Below are 18,335 nucleotides of genomic sequence, written 5' to 3' on the forward strand. Positions count from 1 at the left end.
TGGCAGCCAGTGCAATTTGATGAAGAGAGATTTCATGATGTATAAGGCAATTCTGCACTGTGGGGCAGTTGTAGCAATATGGTCAATGTAGCTCAACTGATCATAAATCATAACTCCCAATATTCCAGGCTGTACTGGAAAATATGTTTGTTGAAGAGCCTAGCTGAATGGTGAAGTTGTGATGAAGTGTTGTGTTCACTGGAACAGCAACAGTTCTGTGTTTAGCAAGGTTGAGTTGAAGGTGGTGGTCCTTCATCCAGCAAGAAATGTCTGTCAGGCAAGCTGAGATCCATGCAGCTACAATCGGATACAAATGAGAGGTAAAGTTGTGTCTCATCAGCATAGCAGTGATAAAAAAGCCATGTGCATGAATGGCCAATCCTAGTAAGGACATGTAGATCGAGAAGAGGAGTGGTCCCAGTACTGAGCCCTGAGGCACTCCGGTAATTAGTTGGTGATACTTAGACACCTCACCCCTCCAAGAAACCTTGATAGACCTACCTGAGAGGTAAGACTTGAACCAGTGGAGTGCAGTTCACTGAGACACCCATTGTCATGAGGGTTAAGAGGAGAATCTGGTGGTTTACAGTGTCGAAATAAGCAAACAGACTCGGCAGATTGAGTACAGATGATTAGAAGTTGCAAAGAATCATGAAGTTGCTATCTAAAGTGTAAATCAGTTTATTTTACAGATTTAATTTGTCAGATTGATTCATTTTCAAATGATTTATTTCTAATAAAATAAATATAGCATTTTGCTTTCAATTTTGTTATACATGTGTTATTTACTATTTTTATAACAACCATTTTATCTGCTATTGGCCAGCATCAGCAACCCCCTGCCAAGTTGCAAAAGAACACAGACTGCAAGAAGGAGAGAAGTCATGCTTGTTTTAATTTATCTCTGGCTGTACCGTATGTCCATCAGGTGTTGTTTGCTGCAAATGGGTTGGACATGAGGATAATGCAGCCCTTTGATGCTCCTCTCAGGAGGAACTTCTTGCCAGCACTAAAGGTGGAGTACAGTGTCTCCGCCCGTCAGAAAACCTACCGGGTCCAGATCAACAGGATTCAGGTCTGTTTCACACCCAGTAAAGGAATTGGCATAGCTTAGGGCTGCGTTTCCCAAAAGCAACGTGAGCTAAGTTGATCGTAGAGAACATTTGTGGCAATGGTCTAAGGCTCACAATGCTTTTGGGAAACGCAGCCCAGGGGTCCGTTTCCCAAAAGCATCGTTAGCCAACGTTCCGTCGTTATCAGCGTAGTTCAACAAGTCGGTGTTTCCTGAAACCATCGTTCCAACGAACATTCACAAGCAGCGTCTCAAAGTTATGTGGTTGGAACGACAGTGGTTAGAAGCAGTTTCTTGTTTGCATGACATGTGGACTCAATAAATCCTTATCTTGAGCCAAATAAGCAAGCTGACATTCAGTACAATCTATATTTTTTATTTAGAATAAATACAAATGTCATTTGCGTCGTTTTTGAAGAGTGCGCATGTGCAAACGTGCTTTACTACGAAAGAACGACCTTATGATTGAATCTGGAAATAAAGCAAAATAACTGAGAAAAATGAGAAATAGTCCTCAGATGCCATGTCTGTAATTTATAGCAAAACATCTAGCATTAATCTAAACTCAATCAGTTTCATTAAAAGTAGTTATTCCTCCACCACGTGCGTGACATCATTAACCAACGTGGTTGAACGACCATTTTTGCGACAGTACGGTTTCGGGAAACAGTCGTGACTAGCCAGTATATTTCTTCAACGATGCATCGTACTACGGTAGTTAAGCAGCAAGTAATGTCGTTGAACGGGAAACGCGCCCCTGGTCATTTATCTGACTTTTTCATATGTAACACACAAATTCATATATGTATTATGGTCAGTGCACAAAATTTTATAACGCCCCTGTTCACTGATCAGATCCAAAACCAGTTGCCCGGAGCCATATTCCCATTTGTGTTCTACCCCGTCAAACCACCCAAGTCGGTCAGCATGGACTCAGGTCAGTTCATCCACGCAAAATCATCTGAATTTTTTAGTGCTGGGCAAAGATTAATCACATCCAAAATAAAAGTTTGTGTTTAAATAATACATGTTTGTGTACTGTGTATAATTATTTTGTATATATAAAGACACACACATGCATGAATACATTTAAGAAAACATGTTGTTTATATTTAAAATATGTATATTTATATATAAATATATATAAAGTATATACTTGCAAATATTTCTTAAATATATACATGCATGTGTGTGTCCTTATTTATACAAAATAATTATACACAGTAGACAAACATGTATTATTTAAACACAAACATTTATTTTGGATGTGATTAATCTTTGCCCAGCACTAGAATTTTTATTTATTTATAATTATTTTTATTATTATTTAATAGTTTGTTTGTTTGTTTGTTTTGGGTCCAACAAATCTGGAATTATTACATATTAATTTTTATTTTATTTTTTATTAAAGAGCCAAAACCGCTGGCTGACGTCAGCATCATCACCAGAGCAGCCGGACACTCAGACATTCTGCGCATCAAGTGCGTTTCCTCCTCCTACAGTCTCTCCGTTTCATTCCTCTCACTATCTCTTGCTCTCAAACAAATGGCAAAACACGTTTCATTTTTGTCCATACAGGTACTTTAAAGTGTTGATTCAGGAGATGGACCTGCGGATGGATCTCGGGTTCCTCTATGCCATACTTGAGTTTCTCACTGCCGAACACGCCAGTGCTGTCACATCTGAACAGGAGGTAATGCTCCTATAAAACCTCAGAAGTGATCGATATGAAGTGCTCTGAATGGGCTGCAACTCCATTAATGATTAGTCATACACATCACCGGAACAGCTTTCCCCATGAGAGATTTGATGCTTGAAATTTATCCGAACAGTCTAACTTTATTTAAAGGTACTTTAAATGGTGCAGTTTTAATTAGTACATAGCACATAGTATATGATCATCAAATACTTTCACTTCAAGCTCACTAAATCCCAGCCTCAGCCCATTCAGAAATGCCGGTATTTGGGTAGAAACCTATACATGCTGTAGGAGCCTGATAAAAACTTTAGATGGACTTAAGAGGCTTTTGCATCTGAAGTCTTCAATTATGTTTATAATTAACTTTTCCCTCTACTTAACCCACACTTTATCTGGTTATATTTTTATATTACATACACTACCGCTCAAAAGTTTAAAAAATAAAACATTACTTTTATTCTGCAAGGATGCATTAAATTAATCAAAATTGACAGAAAAGACATTTATATGTTGCATAAGATTTCTATTTCAAATAAATGCTGTTATTTTGAACTTTCTATTTCTATCAATGAATCCTGAATAAAAGTGTATCATGGATGCATGAAGCAGCACAACTGTTTTCAATATTGATAATAATCAGAAATGTTTCTTGAGCATCAAATCATCATATTAGAGTGATTTCTGAAGGATCATGTGACACTGAAGACTGGAGTAATGATGCTGAAAATTCAGTCATTGCATGAATACATTTAGTACATTCATAAAATATATTTAAATAGAAAACAGTTATTGTAAATTGTAAAATGGTTTACAGTAAATAAATGCAGCCTTGGTGAGCAAGAGACTTCTTTCAAAAACATTTAAAAAAAAATCATTCTGACCCCAAACTTTTGACCGGTAGTGATTTGATCTCTTGTTGTGTGTCTGTTGTGGTGTTGTACTTTAGGTGGAGTTGATTGAGAAGGACATCGAGTATCTGAAGACTGAGTTGAATCATGTTTCAGCCACAGACACGTCCCCCATCAGCCTGTACGAGTACTTCCACATCTCTCCCATCAAGGTCAGTTACCAAAACCTATTGACATATTCACTGTGACCACACAGAAATATTAAAGGTTTAATATTTATTCATTGAAGGCCAGGGCTTGACATTAACAGACGCCAACACACCAAATGCGGGTGGATTTCAGCATTTTAGCGCAGTCACTCCTACTAGCCACTTTGGCAGGTTAAATTTGATATATAATAAGTACATTTTTCAATTGTAGTCTTTTAAAAAGGCTTCTGAAATAATAAACCAAGTGCAATGTAGTGTTGTCAAAAATATAGATTTTTCTATATCAATACTGAAATATCTGAGACGCTTCCAATACTCATTTTCCGCAGAATAGACACACGATACCAGCGTCTCTTTCTCTCTCTCGTCTCTCCGACAGCGAGTGACACACAAACCCGCCTCTCCTCACTCACTCCTTTCATTTGCTCCGGAGGAATATTGCTGGTGTTACAGAGCTTGTGTTTCGCCGTGGGATTGCGAGTATTATGCATAATTTTACTCATTCCTGCAGATTTTGTGGACAAACACCCAAAGTATGGCACATAAAGTCGCCTCTCAGCACTAAACTGAGTTCTTTTTCGCTGCTATTTGCTCTTAAACAGTCAAATACACACAAAATAATGTCAAAATGCAGGTCTTGGCCAGTATTTACTTAAACACTCTCATTCGCGGTCTTAATTTCGCGTCTTGAGAATGTGGTAGGCATCCATGGTATTGCATTAAAATGGTTTAGGTCATTTCTGACAAACAGAAGGTTTTCAGTTAATCTAGGACATACCTTTTCATCATCTACTTCATTGGACTGTGGTGTTCCGCAGGGATCCATTCTTGCGCCAATGTTATTTGCCCTATACATGCTACCACTAGGGTCTATTTTTCGCAAGTATGGTATTTCCTTTCACTTTTTTGCAGATGATACGCAAATTTATTTGCCTATGAGTAAAAACCTTAAATCATCATTGGATTCACTTAAAGTCTGCTTACAGGAGGTAAAAACTTGGCTGTCAAATAATTTTTTACACTTAAATGAAAGCAAAACTGAGCTTGTCTGGTTTGGAGGTCCTGCCTTGAGTGATCTTCCTATTTTAGGAGAACCGTACCCCTATTGTACACCAGTGGTAAAAGATCTTGGGGTAATGTTGGATTCCTCCTTAAAGTTTGAAAAACAGATAAACTCAGTGGTGAAATCTGCTTTCTTTCATTTAAGACTCGTGGCAAAGGTGAAGCCTTTTTTGACTAAAAAAGATTTAGAGATGTTGATCCATGCTTTTGTGTTTTCAAGACTTGATTATTGTAATTCATTATACATTGGTGTCTCCCAAGCATCTTTACGTCGGCTGCAAGCGGTACAAAATGCTGCAGCCAGACTTTTGACAGGGACCCGTAAATATGATCATATCTCTCCTGTTTTGGCCTCCCTGGGCTGGTTGACCATTCTAGATAGAGTTAGTCTATGCCTATAAGAGCTTAAATGGACTAGCGCCATCATATCTTTCCGAACTTCTTGAGGTCCATAAGCCCTCTAGAGCTTTAAGATCTGCAGAGAAAGGGATTTTGCTGTCTGTACCACGCACAAAATACAAGCAACGGGGTGATAGGGCCTTTGCTGTAGTTGCCCCTAAGCTATGGAATATGTTACCACTTTATATTAGGTCTGCTCCAACTTTAGGCTCTTTTAAAAGCCTTTTGAAAATTCACTTATCTCATATGTCCTCTTTAGGTGTAGAGGGTTGAGCTCTTGTGCATTTATGTTTTACTATGTGGATTTTATTGTGGTGTTGTTTTATTGTGTTTTATTTTATTTTTATTTTATTTTAGAATTGCTTGTACAGCACTTTGGTACAACTTATTGTTGTTGGAATAGTGCTCTATAAAGAAAGAAAGAAAGAAAGAAAGAAACAGTCAGTTTTAAGTGAACATAAACAGTCGAGGAAGAGACGCATGTGTAACAGTATAATGGATCCGTGACAGTAGCCTAATATTCCGGCTGCCAAATTATGAGATATTGGATAATATTAAAAATATCTATATGGCAGTTTTCCCCCATGGTATCGATGTCAAAATTGTGGCCAGTGAAAATGCTGAGTGGCTAGTGACTTCGGAAAACCACTAGACACAGCGGATGCTGAGCAAAAGAGTTAATGTCAAGCCCTGGTGAATGCATTTTTAAAATTAGCACATTTAAGATTAAGATTATATCTGTACATTCAGTTTTGATCAATGCACAAATGTTTAATATTTATGACAAACTTTAGTCACTGAAGACAAAATCTTGTTTTCAAAATCAACACATTTTGAGTGTACAATGTAGTGTGTAACTGTGTGTGTGTGTGTGTGTGTGTGTGTGTTGCAGCTTCACTTGAGTTTCTCTCTGAGCACCGCTGGTGAAGACGGGAATAAGAAAGAGCGAGAGGCCGAGTTCATCCCCGTTCAGTCTCTCCACCTCCTGCTGAAGAGTATCGGAGCGACGCTCACTGACGCTCAGGACGTCCTCTTCAAGTACTTACACTGACTTCACAGCACTCGCTCTTCCCTGCAGTTCCTCATTCTACCCAGACAAACCTCAGATCACACCTGGGTTTTTGTGGATTTCACGGGTGGTTAGAAGCTGTGAAACTGAATCTTCACACGCTCACACTGTCCTCTAGTGGACAGACAAAAACAAGTTAGCTAGAAATGAAGCTTGTAGAAAGGCATCTTGGTCATTAGCTCTACAGTCCTCAGAATGAAATACTAGCATGCTAGTTTTACTGCATACTGAGCACTATGTGTTGTATGCTAGTATTATTTATATACTATTATAGTTTTAGATTAATATTTTTTATTTTATTTTAATTTAAATTTTTAGTAATTTTGGTATGTGCTTTTGTCAATTTTATTAATTTATTTTTAAATAGTACTACACTTAATAATTTTTTTTTATTTTTTTTTAAAAATTAAAAAAATTTGTGTCATTTCAGTTAGTTGGCAAAGCAACATTTTCATTTACTTTAAGTTTTTCCATTTAATATTTGTTTTATTTTAGCTTGACTTTTAAGGTTTTTAATAGTTTTAATAGTAACCCTCAGCTGCTTAATACTTGATAAAATGGTATGTGAAACAATATGCAGTGTGTAATATACATTGTCATATAACCTCGTTATGTGCATGTTTAATCAATTAAGTACTCTCCAGATATCATTTCATATATTTATATGTTTACTTTGTGTTTTTGTCCATTTTTGTGTGAAAATGTCTTTACTCAAAAAAATTAGTTTGATATTGTGGTATAATATGGTTCAAAAGTTAAGGATAGTTAAAAAGTTAAGATAAGTTAAACCCTTTTGATCCTTCAGAAATCCTTCTAATATGCTGATTTGAAGAAACATTTCTGATTTATTATCAATGTTGAAATAATATATTAATATTTTTGAGTTTTTTTATGAATAGAAAGTTCAAAAGAAACTTTTTATTTGAAATAGAAATGTTTTGTATCTTTTTGATCACTTTAGAACACTTTATTGTATCATTGATTGATAAAAGTATACATTTAGTACTGACCTTCATAAAATTGGAAAGGCAAGGCCATTGAATTGTGGGATACGGTACCCAGTGTAGCAGTGTGGCAAATGTACAGTAACAGACCACACATTTTGGCAAATGTAGTAGGTTTTGTGGATATTCCATACATACTGAATTGTACAGTATGCATACGCTGTACTACAAAGATATGAGTAGTATTTATCCAATCCCATTTTTTACATTTAAATGTATGCATTTGTATCCTTTCTTTCTCTAGACTTGCATTTTTTGAGCTGACGTACCAGTTTCGCACCACTCAGCAGCTTCAGTGGGAGGTCGTGCGCCATTACTCCAAACAGGTGACCTTTCACCTTTAACCTTCCCAGACTGCTGCTGATTTCAGTGTGTTTAAAGCATACATCACGCGTACTTGTTTTTATGTGTCTGTGCTTGTGTTTTTTGTGTTTTAGGCCATCAAACAGATGTATGTTCTGGTTTTGGGTTTAGACGTCCTCGGGAATCCATTCGGACTGATCCGCGGTCTGTCTGAAGGAGTCGAGGCCTTCTTTTATGAACCGTATCAGGTGAAACTTTAACACTTCACACACACAGCGATTGATGAGATTCAACATTTGTGACTCTCTAAACTGCAAGTTTTGAAATTACATGAAAGTTCCAAACCCACATTACTTTTTTTTACTGTGCACAAAACTATTCAATTATTTATATATGTTTATATTTATACATAGTTGTATTTCTCCACTGTGTGGAGAGCAGGGTTATAGTTAATTATTACATTTAAATTAGTTAAAACTAAAAAAAAAATGTGTTACTTGAAATAAAATAAATATTTACTGAAATAAAAAATATATACAAAAATTTAATTTATAAAAATTTATTTTATTTCAGCTAGTTGCCAAAGCATAATTTTTTTATCAAAAAATCTACTTTACAAACTCATAAATTTCTTACAACAAAAATAAAGTAAACAAACAGAAAATAAGGTCAAGAAACAGTTAGACAAAAACCAACCAAACAAACTAAAACTGACCTGCTCAAATGAACAAAGCAACAGCTTATAAAGGAAAGGATGGGCCCATTACAAATTAAGAGGGAAAACAATTCAGCTTTACATTCAACATATAACCTTAAGTAAATCAAAATAAAATCAAACATATATATATATATATATATATATATATATATATATATAAAGATAGAGGAAAGCAAAATGTGTGGATAGATAGATAGATAGATAGATAGATAGATAGATAGATAGATAGATAGATAGATAGATAGACTATAATAGTATCTCAATCTGTGTTTCCATCCACCTGTTTTATGCAAATTTTGGATGGAAAATGCACATAAAACACTATGCGTTCAATTGAGGCGGATACATTTTTTTTTTATCCGATAAGAAGACGTGCATAAACTACGATGGAAACACGTTTACTGAATAAATCCCTCGATGTGCATCCAAAAACTCAGGTGATTTTTGCCTCAACAGAGGCTGTGATTGGATAACTGGACTAACCAGCGGACCAATCGCAATCTGTCATCAGAATGATTTGGTTTAATTCCCTCCAGAAGCGTCTCACACAATTGCGTTCCCAAACACCAGAATCCCAACGCAAGAGAACATGACAGCGTTTATTGCATAATAATAATAATAATAATAATAATAACGAAATATATAATTATATAATTATATAATATATAATTATATAATATATAATTATTATATATATAATAATTCATGGTGTAGGAAAAAAGAGCCACAGTGAATTCCTCGAATGCAACATCTTTCATTTTTATTACAGATATTTTGCGCCAATTTACCAGGTAGTGCCGATTTTGTTCTCTTGAACACATGGGATGGAAACGCTGCTTCACAAATGTTTTATGCAATATTCCAATTTTGCTCAACTTTAGATGGAAACAGCTCAACAATACTCAAAACTACACTGGTGAAGAGTGTGTAGTGTGTTTTATTGGCCTCAACCGTTTGTGTGTGTGTGTGTGTGTGTGTTTGTCAGGGTGCTATACAGGGACCAGAGGAGTTCATGGAAGGGATGGCACTCGGGGTGAAGGCTCTGGTCGGAGGGGCTGTGGGTACGTACACTCTTTTTGCAACATGCAAGAATAGTTATCAGTAATCTTTGAAGTTATGAATTCACAGACTTTCCTTAAATGGTTAGTTCACCCAAAAATGAAATTTCTTCGTTCATTTGTCGTTCAAACACAAATTAAGATCTTTTTGATGAAATCCGAGAGCTTTCTGAACCTCCATAGACAGCAAAGTCATAGCAACTTTTAAGGCCCAGAAAGGTAGTAAAGACATCATTAAAATAGTCCATGGGACTACAGGGGTTCAACCTTAATGTTATGAACAGGGTTCCCAAAAAAAAAAAATACTGGAAGGCCCTTGAAAGTTATTGAAAATAAACATGCATAGATACAGGAAAAAATTCCATATTATTCCCTCCGGTCCGCTAATGTGTTATTTCGCCAACACTTCGTGGCCTGTGCACACTAGCTTGCTTGATTTATGTTAGTTTTGTGCATTTACGCGTTACGTCAAGTGTTTCCCATACTTTGTGTTGTACGTTGCCATGACGTTCACACGCGCACGAAACTACTCAAACCTTTGTTGTTGGACACAACAAATATGTCCCCACATTAAGTCCTTATATTTGAGGGTATTGGACCTGGAAAGTCTTTGAAAGGTCCTTGAATTTGAAGTCAACCAAGGTGTGGGAACCCTGTATGAAGTGACGAGAATAATTTTGGTGTGCAAAAACCCCCCAATAAAACGACTTAATTCAACAATCTCTTCCACGTCATTGTACTACGCTGTTGACGGAGTGTAAACAGTGCAGCACTTCCTGGTTCAGCTTATTGAACGGAATGCCAGCTTATTATTGGCCAGCTCCTGCATCAGAATCACACGCATGTTACGTGGTGCTCATGTGACCAGCATCGGCCAATAGTGAGGCGGCGTTCTGACGTAGAACCAGGAAGCGCTGCACTGTTTACACTCGAAACAAAAGTGGTAACATGAGGTTCATATCAAGTATAACCAGCGATGTTCCACTCAAATTCTGACCTTTTTTCTTTTTTCTTTTGGTCGTCCTCTTCTCAGGCGGTCTGGCCGGAGCTGCGTCTCGCATCACGGGAGCGATGGCTAAAGGGGTGGCCGCCATGACCATGGATGAGGAGTACCAGCAGAAGAGACGAGAGGCCATGAACAAGCAGCCCAGCGGACTGAGAGAAGGACTGACGCGAGGAGGGAAAGGCCTGGTGTCTGTGAGTCATTTTATTTCTATAGAAAACACAGGTTGACCAGTGTGCTTTACATAACTTGATACTAAGATACTAACATTAATAATACAATAAATCTGATAAACACTTAGGGTCAGATTTACTGAACAGGGCAAATTAGCGAGAGCACAATCCCATAAAAGCGCAGAAGTCAGTGGAAAGCTCTGCGTGTGATCACACATTAAAGAACACAGAACCAGCCGGATACTTTCCATAATGACCAACGCAACCTATCAAGAGCAGCGCAAATTAGCATCTGGTTTACAACAATGGCGGAATACGTAAATTGATGAAACGCAAACCTTAGTAAATCACCTTGCGTGATTCATTTAAACACTCTCCTCACATAAATACTGCATCTGAAAGGGAAACTCCTACAGATGCATATGCAATAAGATCAGCCACAAAAATAACCCTTTCCACGTCTTTTCGGCGCTAATTAATCGCTAGCCGCGTTTCCATTGCAGATTGGCACAAAACTTTTGCGATATTTTCTAAACGTCGATAAAAAACTATTGCGAAATGACGGCATTTACATTAACTGATGTTATGAGACTAATACGTAATTTTTTTTCTCTGGCGATTAAATTCCAACAATCATTGCAACGGATGTTAGTAGGTTTACGTACATCTCAGCCGCCGCACTAGACATTATTAATGGAAGGAGACGTGTGTGTTATCACAGCATTAATGGCAAGGAAAGCCTCTTATACTTATACTATGAGTGTTTCTCCCTCTTTCTGCTTCAAGCTCTTGATAAATTGTGGTATTTCTTTGTTGTTTTGATTCCAGTATTCCCATAATTCCCACTTTTTTGTGACATACCTGTATGGGAGTTTTTGTGAAATGTACGTGTTTCCATTGGACGTATTTTCAATTCGCAATTTCAATTTACGCAATTTGAATGGTAATGGAAACACGTCTACTTTATTAAATCCTGAAAGTAGATGTTTAACGGCAAAAGAGGGTTTGCTCTGGAACAAGCTGTTAGTAAACCTGGCCTTTAGTCTATTGCGATCTCTAAATTCTGGCCAGTTGATAATACCTACAATATCAGAATCAACTGCAGGCGGGAGATCCTTCTCCTTTTAACTCCCAAACTCTGGAACAGTCTCCCTAACCTCATTCAGGAAGCAGAAACACTGTCAGTTTGGAAATGGATAAATTTGAGAGGTTGTGGAAAGGATTCTTGGAATTTATTCGGCCAATAAGATCAGACTTTGTGTGAAACATAATACCTGAGGCACTCCCCTAGTTTGTTTTGCTACCAGTTTATTTATTTATTTATTTTTGTGTGTGTGTGTGGGGGGGGTGGGGGGTTTAATTTTGTTCTAGGAAAAAAGAAGGTGATGTAAGACAAGATAAAAAATATGTATTATATGACCAAATGAGTCTTTTTTGTTTTGCAACATCAATAAAAATAAAAATAATTTAAAAAAAGAAACACTGTCAGTTTAAATCTAGACTAAAAACACATCTCTTTAACCTGGCAAACACATCACACATTATCACATTTCTGTAATTCAAATCCGTTAAAGGATTGTTCGGCTGCATAAACTAGGAACCAGGAACACTTCCTATAACACCAGATACACTTGTTACGTTGTAAGAAGAATGGCATCTACACTAATATTAGTCTGTCTCATCCTTATCAATTGATCAACATATCATGTTAATAATTTGATTAAATAAAAATGTAATTGACAGCCTACAAGTCAAACTTTGCTTTCACTGCAGTCATGTTATTTGGAGTCTGTCTGTAAATATGATCTCTGTCACACAGGGTTTTGTAAGCGGCATCACTGGCATCGTGACTAAACCAATAAAAGGTAAAGCTACAGACCAGCTGTTGTGTTAGCAGTATTTCAGGGTCAACACTCAGCTTACCTGTGTGTCCAGTTTGATCGGCATGTCATGAGTGTGTGTGTGTGTTCCTGTAGGAGCACAGAAGGAAGGAGCGGCGGGTTTCTTTAAGGGTGTGGGCAAAGGCTTGGTTGGAGCTCTGACCCGACCAACAGGGGGCATCATTGACATGGCCAGCAGCACCTTTCAGGGCATCAAAAGGTTATCCGTGTGTCTGTGTGTCTGTGTGTCTGTGTGCAGTGGAGGGCTGGGTATTGAGTCAGATGTTACAATTCGATTCAATTTCGATTTTTGATTCTAAATTCGATTTCGATTCTTGATTCGACTCAATGAAAATAGATTTAATACAAATCCTATATTTATAAAAAAAAGAACAGTGAACATAAGTTTACAAGTGGTTAATTAATAAAAATAAATTAAGAGCTACAAACCTGTATTTATTTATACCTTATTTTAGGGACACTTGGGTACATTAAAACAGAACCCAACTCTATATTTCAAATGCATACAATGAATAGACAGGATTTTGATGCAAGATGAAAAATTGATGCTGAAAATTGGACAAGTCTGAACAGTCGCATGCCTTGATCAAACAGGATCAGGTTATTTTATGATTAAGATAAAACACACATAAAATCTCCCAGTACGCTGTAACATGGAGTCTGCAAGCCTAGGAACAGTGGAGGAAAACTAATACTGGCTTTTGGGTAATAGATAAATAAATATGGAAAATATATTTATAAATATATTTTATTTATAAATATATTTCGTGGCGTTTGAGAATCAATTTTGAATCGACCACATTTTAAAAAACAATGGTTTTTTTTTGCACAGCCCTAGTGCATTGTCTGGGAAAGAGTCTTCTGTGATTGTGACACATTTTCTGGCATGATTTGCGTTCAGAGCCGCAGAGACGTCTCAGGATGTGGAGAGTTTGCGTCCTCCTCGGTTCATCCACGAGGACGGGGTCATCCGGCCGTACAAGGAGAGAGAGGGAATCGGCAGTCAGATGCTCCAGGTGACCTGAACACTTCTGCCTTCACACTCCTGGGCTCAAGATACTGGCACTGCGTTCACAATGTGTTCATGACACATGACAATAGGCTGACACGACATGTTCAGAAGAGAGCATGCAATTTAAAACCGCAATTTGCAATATTTGTTCTATCGTACTTCTACTAAAATATTAAATCAACAGCACTATTTAAATAAACTACAAAAATGGTGCTTGAAAATGGTAAATATCTGAGAGATATATAAACTATAAAGCAAAAGATTGGAGTCGTTTGGGTCTCTTCTGCTCATTTATGGGATCAAAAATACAGTATTACAATTTCAAATAGCTGTTTTCTATTTGAATGAATTTTAAATGTAATTTATTCCTGTGATCAAAGCTGAATTTTCAGCATCATTACTCCAGTCTTCAGCGTCACATGATCCTTCAGAAATCATTCTGATATGATGATTTGATGCTCAAGCTTATGATTATTATCAATGTTGAAAACAGTTTTCTTGTGGAAACTGATATGTTTTTTTTTTGATGAATACAAAGTTTAAAACGAAGTTTGAAAATAAATCTTTTGTAACATTTGAAATGTCTCTACTGTCACTTTTGAACAGTAGTGTACAAATGTAATATTTAAACAACATCTTGGTAATTTATCCATGTCAGCAACCCAGATACATATATACATAACATATACAGTACATATATACACAATAACATTTATTTGCAGTTGTTTCTTGCTCCAAAATACTTTGCCATTATCTTGAACACCCACCGCTGTCATTGAACAACCAGCTTTGACCAACATGAGTTTTCATGCTTGTCCAGGCTGGGTTATGCTGGTTACATGTTAGTCTAGATTGTGGACCAGTGAAGCTTTCTGGTTTAGCTGGTTGACCAAGGAAATCTTGAAGGTTAAACTAGTTAAGAAGAATTATAGCCCAGCGTTCAAAACACTACAGGAAGCAAAAGACTAACAAGGACCAAAGCATTTGTAATTTTACCATCAGATGTAGTGTTACATTACACACAGTTTTGAATAGGAAAGATTCTACAGGAAAAACTTTGCGATTAAGCTACTTTATGGATGTCAGATCCTTGATGAAAACTTGATGACATTTGTTACAGATCCAGATGAGCATTACTCTGAATCCTTTCTGTTCCCTTAAAGCCAGAAGTGTACTTGTTTTTTTTTACACATACACTATCTTTCAAAGTATACTACATTTGATAGCGTGCGTTAGGGCTGCACGATATTGAAGAAAAATGCGAAATGTGATAACTCATTAAATAATGCGATATTCGATATGCGATTCGATAATGGTTAGTGTGTAAAATAAACTTAAATTATGTTTAAAATATATTTAAAATTATATAACCTATTCGTGTTTCACATTCTTTTAGTGACAAGAAAACATCCCTAAACTTCTGACAGTGAACATCAGTGTTTTACTGTAGCATAAGAAGTGTTATTTTAACATTAGTGTAAACCTCGGGCTTTAGGGGTTCAGGTTATCCTACCTTAGGTGTATTTAACAACAGAAACTGAATAATCAAATGTAAAAATGAAACACTGCTTAGTTTTCACTGTATGAATTAAATATAGATATTGATTCTTATTAAAGCTACAAAAGTTATTCAGCCGAGAGCAGTGAGTGATTTTCTCTTTGTCTTTTGTTCATGAGCCCAGTTATTGCAAGCTGTTGCGATATGCATATCGCGATATATACATTTGCGATATTTCGATAATTTCTATATCACGAACGCAGGTGGTCGACACATGCACTCTTGATAGTTTCATCTTTGTCCAGTTGTGATGTGTTGTGTAGCTTGTGAGAGTTGCAGATATTAGCCTCAGCAGTGTTAAATGTGCTTTACAAAATACTGAAACAACACTACTGTACTTTACTGGTAGTATTAGTGGAGTATTTGCCAGGCGTCCTGATGTTGTTCACACTCTCCTCTCTTGTCATGTTCACAGAGCAGAACGGCCCTCTGTCAGTGGAGTAGCTCTGATACTGATGAGGAGGACGACAATACGCTCACATTTGTGTCCTTTTAATACATATTCAGTTTGATTGTGTAGTTTGCATCTGAATCTGAATAATATACAATGTAGTTAGTGTGCAAAATAGTACATGTAAATATTGCTGTTTTATGATTAGGAATCTTGGTTTTATTCCTTCAGATGTTTTGTCCCACACCATCATCTGTCATTTTCCCTGAATAAAGTCTGTTTCCAAGTGCATTTTTCATCATTAACCCATTCCACACCCATCAATCCCACTATGCATTGCAAAATGATTTGGCTCACAGGCACAAAGTACACTCTGTGCTGGAGCAGGGGTGTGTACTGTGACTTTAGTCTTCTAGAAAACATCGTGACTAAACCTTTGCTTACGCTTTGCATTGAATTAGAGTCTTTTTACTAGGGAAATTCTAGAAATTTTGCATTCTTGCATCCAGAACACGTTCACATAGTCAGTGAGAAACACAGAAACTCAAAACTGAAATATTGAACAGTAAAAAAAACACATTGGTTTTAGGGTTCCTAAAACTAATGTGATGTACAGTGTATGAGTAGATGATGTAGAGGTTTTGTTTTCATCAGTTCTTGTGTCATTATATCCACTCCATCACCATATTCCAGCTCCTCAAATGTCGGAACGTGATTCTACCACCGTAGAAGTTCACATGATTGTGTTTTTTTTAATATATTAATTGGTTTCTCCATTTGGTTTGTAGAGTATTGAAAACGGACGGTTTGCCAAGTACAGGTACTTTGCTCATGCTAAGGTGAACGAATCAGATTTCCTGATGATCACTAAAAGGTAGGTGGATTTATAATGAAAAAACACTAATTTTGCATGATCATTATGTCACAAGAGCACATTTCAGCATACACAAGCACTGTTAAGCATGTCATCCCACTTACTTGTACTCTCGGACATCTGCCTGCAACTCATACTGTGTGTGAAAAGGTGTCGAAGGGCTGTTGATGCAATAATATCACAGAAACACAATCTCACTTTAAAGCAATTTTAAAGAGTTAGCGGCATTAACGCAGGTTTTATTTAACCCTGTGAATCACTCGTAGTTAAAGTCAGGGTTTCCACAAAGTCTCATCAGCTTTCTAATCTCTTCCACTTTACTACAAGATATAGCCCGAAATAAACACCCGAAGGAATGTTGAAAGTACATATTACTAAAATGAATCATGTCTCATGTAATCACTCAATCAGTGTTCCTATCACGGAAAAACATCAGTAAAACAGCTTGTGAGCAGTATGTCACTTAACGTTACATTTACCTCAGAAAAGTTATCTAGTGTTCATAGTTCGTTAGTTAAAAGCAGGTTAAAACCTTAATTACTGTTAATTATTTATGTATATTTGAATAAATCTGTCATGAAGACCTGCCTTATGTGCTATTGAAATGTACAACTCAAGTTTTTATTTGAGTGTGATTTTGTTCTGAAATATATCGAATATAATAGAATATATGATAGTTTGGGCTCTGTTATTAATTTTAACCTGTAATATTATAGTAATGCACCAAAATAGAGGGTTCTCTGTCTAGATTACAGCTTTAGTTGGGAGAGATTTAAAGTTGACATGTAGGCCCACCTGAAATATTTATAGATGAATCATTGAAGATGAAGACATATCTTGCTGTCTTTAGTGCTAGCATTAAACAGCATAAGAACATTTGAATCAAATCTCGAGATATTCCCACCAAACTATCAACATCTGCAGATGTCATAATGAATAATCGGTGTAATGATTTCGTATCGGTGGATCTCTACTTCTTTTTTTGAGCAGTGTGTTTACATGTAGCCTAACCATCAGGAACTGAAATCAGATTGAGGAAAATCAGTGCATCTAAACATTCCTGAGTTTTCAGTGGAAATTATTTTACACAACAAAAAGTTTTGGTTGCTCAAAGGGTTTAGTTCACCTAAAAATTAAACATTTGTCATCATTTACTCACACTCATGTTGTTCCAAACCTGTAAGATTTTCGTTTATCAGGTAAAAAAAAAGTCAGGTAACCAAAACTTTGACAATCCTAGAAAGTCATTAAGGCGTCATATAATGAATCAAGCAGTTTAATCCAAGTCTCCTGGAGAGACATGATCGCTGTATATGACACATGCACAAGCTTCTGTGTGTACCATGTGATGCGATCTGTGAATGTGTTTATACGTAAATAAATTCAGTTGAATCTGTTCATCATAAAGCAATCATATTTCTTCACACGCCTCTATGACTCTTTTTTAGATCTTCTAAGTTTTGGTTATCTGGACTTTCAGTGGAAGGACAGAAATCTCTCAGCTTTCATTTAAAAATATGTTAAATATTGATGGTATAATGACTTTTTCAGAAGATGTAAAATAAGTCTCTGATGTCCCCAGAGTGTGTATGTGAAGTTTTAGCTCAAAATACCCACAGATATTTTTATATAGCATGTTAAAATTGTCACTTTTTGAGGGTGAGCAAAAAGGGTTTTGTGTCTGTTCCTTTAAATGCAAATGAGCCTTTTAGCCTTTTATGTTCAAACTAGAGTCAGACAAAGATGGAGAGACTCAAGAAGAAGTGACAACATGTAGAAGCAACAGGACGTTTCTGAATTGTTAGTTGGTGAATTTATGTAGCTTTGTGCAGTTATCTTCTAGTCATTGATTAGCTTATTCTGTCTTGATAATCTATAAATCGTGTTCCGGGGGCGGGGTTTATGTAAATTCTAGGGTTGGTGATGTCACTAACCCGGGAGGAATGTGGTGTAGTCTCTATCAGCCGTTTGTTGTAGTCCTT

At 36.6% G+C, this 18,335-nt stretch overlaps 1 protein-coding gene across 4 annotated transcripts in view; it reads left to right on the forward strand.

Annotated features, from left to right (window-relative positions):
* Positions 1-18,335, forward strand: part of vps13a (vacuolar protein sorting 13 homolog A) — an 82,832-nt gene that overhangs the window by 57,126 nt on the left and 7,371 nt on the right. For all 4 annotated transcript variants that reach the window (XM_084138333.1, XM_084138334.1, XM_084138336.1 and 1 more), the window contains 14 exons: positions 929-1,075; positions 1,928-2,009; positions 2,484-2,553; positions 2,651-2,765; positions 3,718-3,831; positions 6,182-6,327; positions 7,607-7,688; positions 7,800-7,913; positions 9,369-9,444; positions 10,475-10,638; positions 12,437-12,482; positions 12,594-12,717; positions 13,420-13,534; positions 16,268-16,353. In XM_084138333.1, the coding sequence (XP_083994459.1) occupies positions 929-1,075; positions 1,928-2,009; positions 2,484-2,553; positions 2,651-2,765; positions 3,718-3,831; positions 6,182-6,327; positions 7,607-7,688; positions 7,800-7,913; positions 9,369-9,444; positions 10,475-10,638; positions 12,437-12,482; positions 12,594-12,717; positions 13,420-13,534; positions 16,268-16,353 (1,481 nt within the window). The remainder of the gene's footprint in view (positions 1-928; positions 1,076-1,927; positions 2,010-2,483; positions 2,554-2,650; positions 2,766-3,717; positions 3,832-6,181; positions 6,328-7,606; positions 7,689-7,799; positions 7,914-9,368; positions 9,445-10,474; positions 10,639-12,436; positions 12,483-12,593; positions 12,718-13,419; positions 13,535-16,267; positions 16,354-18,335) is intronic.

This window comes from Abramis brama (assembly GCF_963993115.1).
Source record: "Abramis brama genome assembly, chromosome: 16".
NCBI lineage: Eukaryota > Metazoa > Chordata > Actinopteri > Cypriniformes > Leuciscidae > Abramis > Abramis brama.